Source organism: Atta cephalotes, assembly GCF_000143395.1.
Source record: "Atta cephalotes unplaced genomic scaffold scaffold00095, whole genome shotgun sequence".
NCBI classification, from domain to species: domain Eukaryota; kingdom Metazoa; phylum Arthropoda; class Insecta; order Hymenoptera; family Formicidae; genus Atta; species Atta cephalotes.
In genome coordinates this window covers 88,282-100,628 of record NW_012130159.1, presented here as the reverse complement: position 1 = coordinate 100,628, position 12,347 = coordinate 88,282, and the positions used below count along the sequence as shown (strand labels likewise).

Sequence of the window (12,347 nt, the reverse complement as noted above, 5' to 3'; positions counted from 1 at the left end):
ACGTAGTTCGTAAAGTATAGTAATATATATATATAATAAGTAACTTAACTTAACGTAACTAATATATATATATATATATATATATATATATATATATATATATATTTATATATTTATATAGAAGAGCATTTGGCAGTAATCAGAAAAATCGAGTGCTCGTATATAAATTCGCATCTAAATTCTTCTATACTTATAAAAAAAATCAAAATTCTTTTCCAGTATATCGTATATAAGATATACAGATATAAATATAGGCTGTGTTCCAAAATTCGCCAGTAATGAAAATCTATAGTATGAAACTATAAATTTTCAGTGAAGGAAATTTGGAACACAAAGATAGTCCAAGGTAATAGTCAAATTTAATAATCACCAATGTAAAATACTATTTATAATAAAAATCAATAAAAATTCAGAATCGGAGTGCATTTAAAATTATTTTTAGGAAGCATTTATCTAATCAGACTTCTTCCTACAATCCTGCTGTTACTCTCAAATTTTTGAAGGCTTATATGTATATATACATAAATATATATGTATAATATATGTATAATATGTATTTATAATTATATTTGTATTTATGATATACATTTATATATTTATTATATATATGTATGTATTATATATATAAGTTATTATATAAGTATATATATATATATTTATATATATATAATATATACATATATGTATCTTATACAAGTTACACATATGTCTGCTCAAATTGATGCAAACAGTTATGAAACATCTGATTATCTTTTCGATTTAATAAATTTGTATAGAGATATAATTTTTTTTCGAAATTTATATATGCATGTCGATAAAAATTTCATACAATTATACATTTTAATTTAATACCTGTCATATCTTTGTACCTCTTTAAGACAGATCAATCAAAAAATTAAATATCACTCTTGCAAGTATGAGTCATTTGTGTGCGTATGTAAATTGTAAAAATCAATTTTATAAAATATACAAACTCTCTATATGTTAAAAAGAGATATACTAAGTTATTTACATTATTATTAAAATAATAATAATAAAATATAATGATGCTATTATGTGAATCAGATCTTGAATTGGTCCCAAAATAACGCATACCAATTTATACATGTAATAATAAAACACAGTATAAGCATTGGTTACTTATTAAATATATTATGTGAAAATAAGATAAACATTTCGTTTGTCTTACATGGCCGAACATAAAATACAATTTAGTATCCAAAACAAAAAACTGGTGTTGGCACAAAAACAAAAGTTTGATTATTTTTGGTATTATGCTGTTATTGTGGGACACCCGGATAGAGGAAAGATTCTTACATGATACGCTCGATGAAATCAGTTTAAGCTTTGTATCTATCTGACGATCCGCCTTTGTAACAACAAATTAAAGCGAGTATTAGACTAACGATTTCTAAGGCTAAAACTAATACCGCTGCACCCATAAAATGATAAGTCTGCGTCTTCAGTGTAGTAACCAACTTTTCCATACATCCCTACAACAAATTTTTTTACTTATACACTACACTATATGTAATAAACATAAAGCTTGCATAAGATTACATAGCAAATTAATTAATTAATTAATATAGCAATATAAAAACAAGCATTACCTCACTGTAAATCGCAGAGCTCACGACTCCGGCAACTTTCATCTGACGTCCTTGATTGCAGGCGGTGCTATCTGTATCTTTGCAACAGGATTTTGGTATTCTGAATATGTTTTCGGCGTTTGAAACGCCAAAATTGAGGCGTATTTGAGAAGAATCTTGTTTTCCATATTTGCTGCCGGCCCAATCTTCAGGTCCATTGGCTCCGCAGCATTCAAGAGTGGATTGAATTGTATCCATAATTTGCGTGCGACATTGTATCTCACCGTATTCATCCTACGAAAATAATAGGACATGCTTATTTTCGTAACATACAATTATCATATAATAACAATGGTCAAGAATCACTTTGTGAAATTGTTGAATTTAGCGTACAATAGACATCTTATAATTGAAAGGGAAATTACCTTAACAGTGTTTATCACGGAAGATCGTACCAATTCGTCCAAACGATCTTTATGAGCGTAAAGCCATCCTGCGAATGCAATTTGCGCGACGACGATAACAAGCATGATGCTGATGAAAGTGGCCAGACAATATCGAAAAAGTTTCAAAGCACTACACCAGCCCAAAATAGAGACGATGAGCATAAGAATTCCGGTGAAGAGCAGAATGTATAAGCCTGCTTCATAGTTGTTTCCTTCCTCGGCGATCGATACTAAATACGTTCTGTCCGATAACATACATGCTACCATGGTAATCACTGTTACCGAGATGATCTGTAAAAAGAAAGGATTAGCATTATCTTTGTTATATGTTTCTCGATAAAGATTCACATTTGTTCATGTATGTTCAATTTAGACACAGCTTCGATTACACTATCCGATAAAATTTGACCTTTTCTTCTTGCGGCGAGCAGGGTTAGTATTTCTTAATAAATTCAAGATCGCTGAATCCAAATCCGCCAGCGAAAGATGTCTATCGTGTCAATAGATTTTTGAAACAAATATAATAGTAATATGAGCCAAAAAAGTAGATAGAAAGATTTGTATCAAAAAAGTATTTGTATTTATCAATTTATTCATGTTGGGTTTATCATTTTAAATTTCGTAATTTTGAATTCAGAATCATAAGCAGCAACTTCAAAAATCCTCGAGTCCACTTTCATCAAAACGAGTCACTTTTCATATTTCAGTCCGTCATTTTAAATTTCTCTATTTTAAGTTTTTCAGATTATCACCTCGAAAAAGACATTTTGCCTAAGACATTTTTTTAATACAAATCTATCTACTTTCCAGTTTTAATCCGCTAATTTGGATTTGCCATTTTACATTTCAGAAAACGTTCATATAATTCGATGAAAAAAAATCGCAGTAAAAAATGAAAATTCTTTCTAAAAGATTAGTTCTTTAGAGTGACGTTATTAAAATTGAAAAATAAAATTTCGTTTAGCACAAAAAAATGGCAAAAAATATTTTTGGCTCATATTACTTGATTTACCTCAAAAATCTGATATGGACATCTTTCGCTGGCAGATTTGGATTCAGTAATTTTGAATTTATTAAGAAATACGGTTCTGCTCGCTGCAAATAATCTTGTTGGACTGTATATAATTAATAGATTGAGAAAAATTGTTAACCAATATAATGCAATACCAATATAACCAATATAATGTAATTAATACAATAATTTTTATTCAAAATCAATTCTTATATTTAAAAGCGTCTTAAATATAATCAAGATATTATAAACCAATCACGAAGCTATATTAACATCTTCAGATATTGAATAACGATTTTAATTGAAGTGTGAAAAAACACCAAGTGATCATTTATTTAAAAAGAACTGGTAAATATTCCTGGTTTAATTTATTTTCCAGTCAAAAAATTACTTCTATTCATAAGTCATTTATGTTTGGAATTGTTCGAATAACAAAGTTGCAAAATAGCGAGTCCATAAAGGGATTTTCAAGCATTCGCGCGAGTATCGATGTTACAGAATGAGAGAGATTAACGAGCCACTTTATGAACCAAACCTGGACGAAGGAGAAGGTACGAGACATTTACAATGAATTGTCTGTCCGCTAGATATGGCAGCTTCCATTTAAGCGCGCGGATTATCGCGGGGTTTCCTGTCATGCGTCTCTTCCAACATTGAATACTAGACGTAGATTCACGGATTAAAGAGAAGAAGAAAGAAGAAACGTTCTTGGCATATAAAATGCCAACGTTATTTTCAAGCGTTCTACGAGTTCGAACTAGTTTAAATAATAAATATGAACAAAAATATATAAGAAAACGTAAAAAGATTCTAATCGAAAAGAAAATGTTGAAGCTTCTTGAAATGTTGAATACTACAAAACTTCTATTCGAATATATAAGCATAGCTTTAAAATGAAAAAGGAGGGATTCCTCATATGCCTCCTCTTATTCATCGCATGGCGAGAATAGAAGTTTTCGCTATAACACGAGAGTTGATGTAAGAGCACGCGCAACAACTAAAAACGATTCGATGAATCAGAAACGGATTCCATCCCGCTAATATCAGAGTTAATATCAACCGCGACTATCCAGAGCGATCTCGATGATTCCGACATTCTCTCCATTCTAACACTATCATGCGAATCTATACGCACTAGTGTTTCATCAAGAAATTCATGAAATCTTGTCTTGGTTTTATCTTAAATCAAGACAAGACCAAAAAAGAAATTGAAAATTGATTTCAAGGCAAGACAAGAAGTTGTTATCAAGATCAAGATTTCTTGATAAGAAATTTCTTGAAATTTCCGTGAATTTTTAGTATATAATACTTTATTAATATTATAATATTTTATTATTTTATTTCTGATTTGAAAAGTTTTGAATAAGTTAGGTTTCAACATTTTCAATTGTATTTATTGATATAATAGATTATATAATATAGAAATGTATATTCATATATTTTCACTAAGTAGCATATGAGCAGAGTGTAAATCGATTAATGAAAAACTAATGAAGTCTCTGATCTAACCAAATTAAATTATATTCACCGATACGCGTACCAGGTATTAATTTTTACGTTTATGTAAAGGAATATATAAAATCAATATTGCGAGATTACTTGCAAAAGCATATTATGTATAAACATTTGCGTACTTCTAATAGTATCAATTAAATCAGGAATGATTAAAATATATAGTAATAATAATAATTATTATTATATCTAATCTCAGGAATCTAATAATCTGAAATAGTTACATTTGGCAGTAACCTCATGATATTAAAAATGATAATTTGAGAAATATTTTTAATCTTTATTAATAGATTTGTGCATAATAGACATTATAGGCACTTTTAAAATATGAATTTAAAGTTTATAGTAAACTATTACGAGATGACTCGACATTCAATGTACATATGTTTTCTCATTATCTTTTACGACATAGCAAAGAGTCACAAGGGTTTAAAAAATCAAGAAATTTCAAGAAGATTCTTGAATTCAAGACAAGAAATACAATTCAAGAAATGGTCAAGACAAAAAAACAAAATTTCTTGTCTTGAAAATCAAGACAAGACGAGAAATGCTCTTTAAGACAAGAAATCTTGTCTTGATGAAACACCAACACTCACCTCAACACGTAAAAGCCTTGAAAGCCCACACATACTTTTCGTAATCGTAATCGTAAGGAGATTCTATAATGAGTTGATAATCAATCGAAAGTCTTAACCAGTCGAAAGCTTATTCTACAATAGGATTGCAAACCATAAGCCGTAAGAAATTAACCAATCATAGTCAATTATTTTCATCATATTCAACTGTGATTGGCCAGTTTTTTACGGTTTACGGCTTGTAATCCTGTTGTAGAACAGGCTTTAGAGTAGAACCTTAATCGTACATACAAGTTGGCTATTGGCCAACTTGTATGTACGATTAAGACTTAGGACCGCTTAGGACTTTCGACTATCGACTCAATAACTGCATTCAACAGAACGTTTATTTTGTAACTGTGGGAAGTTTTCTTCATGCTGATTGAATTATTGTTTTAGATTTAGATGAATGGTCCTATCTCTGCAAACAATCACAAAGCTGTTACAAAACTGTTCTGCTGAACGCAGCCATTGTAGAATCTCGGTAAAAATTAGTCAATAAAAACTGAAAATTTTTTATAATTTTTTTACTGTGATTGGCTAATTCTTAGAATATGTCTTATGATTATTATTGTTATGGGAAATGTGTGCGACAACCTTGACAAAGTTAACCCAAATAATATTAAATATTCATAAAACGTTCGATTTATATTTCAAATGGAACAATAAAAAAATTTTCATAGAATGTTCAAATGTTAATGAATTGTTCAGAATGTTATCAACATTTCTTGTATGTCAATATCTATATACAATTGAAATCAATCACCTGCGAATAATACGCATCGTTGATGCAGGTTGGACATGGTGAAGTATTTCTCGTAAACAAAAACCATTTAGAATGGAATAAAAGGCACAGCATTTCATCCGTGAAGATTAATCCCAAAATTGGGCTCCAAAGTGAAAGTAAATAAAATATTTATTGACAGTACAATTTCGTTTAGTTCTGTTTAAAAATTAATTTAAGGAGGAGTAGTATTCTTGAAAGAATTATAATTGTTAAAAATATATGTGTGGTAATATTCTATGGAAACATATAACGGTATGAATGGAATATTTTCAATCACTTAAATATTGTTTCTACATGTAAATATTTCGGAATATACAAGAATATCCTTGAAATGTTACTTTAAGACTTTATGAATATTTTATAAATATTTCAGGAACATTGAACGTTAGCTGTTGAGAAACAGTTTAAATCTGTTAAGAATAGATCTTACACAATGTCTGCCATCATAAATTTTGCCAGCAAAACACCTGCAGAAATGTAACAAAATCTATCAACAGAATAGCGAATGGACTACAGTAACCAAGGAAAATCTATCTTTCATAATCGTTTAAATTATGATATTTGACATTGAACATTCTGTTCAAATATTTACAAAATAACAGATTTTAGTCGATTTTTGCCGGTAATAATCTACCTTTAGAATACATCTACAAGCCGAATCTTCTGCCGAACAAAACATGAACTTAACGCGCAAATAAATGATATTGGATTTGTTACAATATCTGAATAAATATGCCATCAATTTGTTGGCACATTATTGGCGAGCAATGTGCTTACTGGGACGTTAAACAGTAGATTGAAGCGGAAGAACGCGGCAGATTGGCATCAGCTGCGTCCACATTAAACTCATATTCTGTCAACAGAATTATCTAATGTCGATGCAATAGACTACAGCAGATTTTGTCATTTCCAATTATCAGTTATAAAATATTTAAATGTCATAAAATATTTACATTGGGTAATCAAATTATTAGAATCGGCACAAATTAACGGTTTTACATTGAAGTTGCAATTAACTTTTTAATAAATAATATAGTGATACTGTGTTATTATTTTTTTTATAAAATATTGACATTTACAAATTTTAAATCTACTTAATCTATACTACTATAGGTAATACTATCTCTCAGATATATTTAGTCATCAAGAATCTTTGTGAATTGATGAAAAGGAAAATTTCCAAGGAATCACCAACAAATGTCAATTAATCGTAGGTTTGATTAATGTGTAGATATCATATATGTGTAGATATCATATAGTAAAGCAATCAAAATAAATTACTTAAAACGTAGTAGAAAGTATACCCGAACGAATTGACACGGTAATTGTAGAAAAAGACAGCGTTACCAAATATAGACTGCATTCAGCAGAGAAAACCAATTAGCGCTTAGTGATTCTTTAATAAATTGGTTCTTGCCTTTAATTCTTTATTGAATTTAAGTGTAGAAACCAATTGTATTGGAGAATCACTAATTTTCGCGAAAATTAACTAATTAGTTTTCTTTGTTGAACACAGCCATAAATGTTGTCATTTTTACTTTATGCAAAAAATATAAATAAATGACAAATGGAAATTGGCACAGTGAACAGTGCGTAATTAACTTTAAAAGTTTTATCTTATATAATAAAATTGTACATGTTTCGATTAGTTTAGCCTTCTTCAGCAAATAGAGACTCGCAATAGAGACTTAACAACGATAGTTATAGTTGAACAAATGAGTTGTTACAATAAGTGATGTTAATCCGATCGTAATCACTATGCGGTAATCATTCCTCCATTCAAGAGACAATCTTATCAGTCACAAGGTTAAAAATTACTAAAATCTCACAATGAACCGAACATAATTCGTGTGTATTTCTGTCAAGATATTAATATTGTAGTAAAACCTTTTAAAGCTAATTACGCACCATTCACTGGGCCAATTTTCAATTGCTCGTTTGTCATTTATTTATATTTTTTGAATTTGTCATATCAGAAATTAATTGTTACCTTTTTACTTCATGATTCATAATTATGTAAAAAAAAAAATTAATATTTAAAGTATTAAAGAAATATCTATCTTTTTAGTGTATTTTGATGTACAATTGTCCATTAAAAATTATCATACAATCTTTAATATATTGATTTTATTTCTACACAAACTAAAAAAAAAATCACATTTTCGAACTATAGCTCTAATAATATAATCAACTGTAATATTGATCATCATTCTATAAGCGTGTAATAGTATTTAATATTAAGTAATATCTTAGGCGTATTCTTAGAAGTGAATCTTATGAAAATAATATTTTTAATAATATTTTACTGTTATTAATATTAAATAATATTCTCTTAATAGATTATTATATGCCAACTTCTGATAATATTATTAATTACTGAAAAAAATAATATTCAACATTATTATAATATAATATTATAATATATAATATTTTTTGGACATAATAATGTTTACTTTAATTTGTAAAATCACATCAATTCTTCCTATCACATCAATTCGATTTAAAACTGCGTGTGAAAACTGAAAATGATAGTCGCGCAAAACTAGATGTGTACATAAAATCGCGCTAAAACATTATTTAAACATTAAGATCAGCTCAGACCGATAAGAGCTTGTTGTTACTTATTCTGAATTCACATTATGATCTTATATATATATATATATATATATAATAATTAATATTAATTAACATTTTAATAATATTTTACGGATATTAAGATTACGGATATTAAAGATACTAATATCAAGAATATTATATGTATTTATTATATATTTATATGTATAACTTGTATTCGAAGGAGTTATCCTAGGAATACAAAGCACAATAGATATTCCATTTAAACAGGAAACAACAAAGTCTTGCGCCGCAGTCGTAAACGCGACGAGACTTTAAACGAGCTTACATAGCGATTATATCAAATATAGTCAGAGTAAAGTGCAGCCGTCTCTCGGAAGGCACTCCTTCGTTAATATTGTCTGATGAGGAGAGGCGAGAGGAAGGAATTGGGCCGTAACGTGGGCCGAATGCTCGTAGGAAGAAACGCGCTCTCGCGCTCTTCGACCGCGAGACTATATTTAAACACGCGCTCGTCTAAGATGAATATTTCGAAATTGTTGATTTTAAGGTCGATCGTGCGATAAACGCGTGACGTCTTGACGAGAGCCATTTTGTTCCGATCAATATTTATTCATACTCTGCCATTGTCGAAAACCGCGCGATCGTCGCCTTTCGCTTGCTTCTTTCAATCATTCTTCCTTACTAGTTGTTTTTTACGTTTCGTATGGTTACTCCTGGCCTACGTTATCGATATTTTCATCGTACGTATATAATTCGTATTTGCGATCTCGCGAAAAATCAGGGATCCTCGCGATGTAACTTTCTAAAACAACTAACAGTAATATTAATGTTTTAATTTCATACTCAACAATTTAACTGTTGGGCCACAGCACACAGAAAAACTTAAGCAATAAAACGTAAGCAATAAGGAAATCAACATGTTGAATTTGTTATTGCTTATGATACCTTAAAGTTTGTACTGTGATTGACCAATTTGCTTGCTTACGTTTTACTTAAGTTTTTTTATAGGGGATGCACAGGATATCCGGGAAATTCAGTATCCGGCACTATCCGAGCGAATAAACCGGATATTATTAGTATCCGGTATTATGTCCTATTGAAATTTCGTTGACAATTTGTATCATTAATGCAGAATTTCATTCTTTTTAACTGCATTTTTATATAATTCAACTTTCTTTTTTTTCTTTTCAGTTCGGAAGGAAAATTATTACCGTTATTTTTCCTTTTTTGACGGAAGTCTTTTTCGAATAATTACCTTACCGGATATCCGACTGGATATCAGATATCAGAAAAGAATTTGTCACCGGATATCCGATATTCCGTAATTTTAGAATCCGATGCATCTCTAATCACTGATATATTTTTAAAAATATGATACCGGATATTTGTCACATATTCATTACATTATATTACATTACATTTATATTACATTTATATATTAATTACATTTATATTGTTGAGTGTAACATTATATAGAGAAAAGCGGTGTTATTCCATCAGTTTCCACTTTAAAATAATAAAAGAAAATTTGCGATAGCAAACAACGTCTCTTTGCAATGACATGCTTATAATTATACAATTACATTATACAATCATGATTGCTTGAGAGCACAAGTACAACCTTTAAATAATCAACATGTGCTGTTCAGAAACATAAACATTAAACGCGAGAAATGATGATGAAAAAGCTCAAATTCCGCTCTACTTTAAGTCGTTGGTATTTAATGCGGGTTTCTAATGAGATATATAACGAAATTTTATCATGAGGGAAGAGGCGGCGATGAATTCAATCGTGAAGGTTTCCCGGAATGACGTTAACTGGACTTATCAATTGCGCATCATAAAATTAATGTCGAATCGAGGCAAATCACTTTTGCGGCAAAGAGCGACAAAAACATCATTCCATAACTCTTTTCAAGTTTATATGTGCATTATATGTGTACATTACAGAAAGAACGCAAAATGTTTTGCTTGCAACCTGGATCGGCAGCCTGAATCGGATGTTTATCGACATCCTAAGATTGAGTTAAGGATAAGAACAAATTAAATCGTCCAGATGCGAGTAAAGGGAAATTTACATATCGATCTGAGACTGAAACAGACGCGTGGAGTGGACTCACCAAAAACACGAGGCTTATGGCCGCCAGCGAGTACTTGGAGAAGTTGTAACAAAACGTCCCCATTTTGCCCGGATCGAAATGGAACGGGAGTAACGAAAACGCGAGATTCTAGCGACGATTCGAGTAACCACGCACGGCGCGGCGTTTCGACGCGGAATGTCAACTGCAGCTGGAACACCGTTCGCGAACGAATCGTAAGATCCGTAGGATGCGCGTCCCGCTTCCGCAGATACACTCCAATGTAACGTAGATGCGCTCCTTTTTTGGGGGAGACTCCGACTTGATGGCGGTAAAGGTGGCAGGAAGCGGCGCGACGACGCTTCGCTCTCCTCGACACTTGACAGGGATTTACAAGTCAACGTTCGGCGCAACACGACAGTCCACCTTCCACCAGCCTTACGCGAGCGCATGGACTCCGTCCACGACGATACACTTAAATACACTAGAGAGTGGTGAGTAGAACTGGAGCGGAGCGGAGCAGACGGCGGATTGTCAGTGTGTGAGTCGGGGGATTGTCAAGTGCAGGTAACGCTACCAGTTGGTGAATACAGAAATTAAAACGATTGATCATCTGTACTACACTCGATAAATATGCGATGACATAGTAATAGTCGATAACTTACTTACTGTCGGTATCTTGTAATTTACCTACTGTCGGTATCTTGTAATTTACCTACTGTCGATATTTTATAATTTATCTACTGACTATATATATTTACTATATAAATACTGAGTATATATATTTTTTCGTATACGATGTTTTATTTAAAGTAATTTTAAGGAAATTTGTAAAATTCTTTTTTTTAATTAGAGTCAACCAAACATTTTAAAGCATTTGACTGCAACTATAATATAATCGTAAATTTGTATTAATTGTCGATAACATCATCGTTTTTTAATTATCGGACTCTCCTCCTTTTCTCTCCCCTTATTAATAGTCACTAAAATATTCCCAGGATCGGCCGACTTTGAAGTCGGAAACAAAGAGATTTTAATCTATTAGAAAGCATCTATTCTAGTATATTTGAGATGCTTTCCATTTAATGATACAAGTCGACACAAGTATCGTTTTATCCTTCTTAACATTCAGAGAGTAACAAAAATAAAATGATATTTGTGTCATTAAATAGAAAACACTCATGGTTTCTGATAAATTGAAATTTATTTCCTGTTTTGTTGGTTTAAATTTGACTGCTTTCAGCAGAGAAAATTAAGTTAGCGATTATGCAGTGATTCTTTAATATGATTAGTTTCTACATTTAGATTCAACAAAGAATTAAAAATAAGAACTAATTATCAAGGAATTCTCAATCCTCAAGAAAGGACTATGGATATGAGTAGAATGGAAGACTGCAATGCATTCTGGTGTTACATTATGAAACTAAATTGCGTTCCAACAAGTATTTTATGCAGTTGAACACAGTGTAATGTCTCTGTGTCCTAGCTGGAAAACAATCGTTGTAAGCGCGTTCTGAATACGGGCCATTGTGTTTAAGGTCCTTTATTAGAGGAACTTTAATGGAACGCATCCTTCAGTCACAGTATATAGCGCAACTCTCTGTTGGCATCTTTGATGTTAGTATTTCCCAAAATGCGCATACGCGAAGTAAGTAAGTTCCCAATAGTGCCATCTGAATTTCTTTCTTAGTTGCTCTTCTCTTTATTTTTCCGCGCTCTCTCTCTCTCTCTC

General features: G+C 31.0%; 1 protein-coding gene across 1 annotated transcript; it reads right to left on the bottom strand.

Moving 5' to 3' along the window:
* Window positions 1–1,340: 1,340 nt before the first annotated feature.
* On the bottom strand, window positions 1,341–10,720 carry LOC105624918 (CD9 antigen). Its single transcript, XM_012206259.1, has 4 exons — window positions 10,658–10,720; window positions 2,015–2,326; window positions 1,611–1,883; window positions 1,341–1,493 (listed from the first exon to the last, which is right to left on the bottom strand). The coding sequence occupies exons 1-4, from the start codon at window positions 10,718–10,720 to the stop codon at window positions 1,341–1,343; spliced, it is 801 nt and encodes a 266-aa protein (XP_012061649.1).
* Window positions 10,721–12,347: the final 1,627 nt, after the last annotated feature.

Coding starts and splice junctions, on each gene's coding strand:
- LOC105624918 (XM_012206259.1), bottom strand. CDS start 10,720: ATGGGGACGTTTTGTTACAACTTCTCCAAGTACTCGCTGGCGGCCATA. Junction 2,327..10,657: donor CCATAAGCCTCGTGTTTTTG/GTGAGTCCACTC, acceptor TTCTTTTTACAG/ATCATCTCGGTAACAGTGAT. Junction 1,494..1,610: donor GCTCTGCGATTTACAGTGAG/GTAATGCTTGTT, acceptor AATTTGTTGTAG/GGATGTATGGAAAAGTTGGT.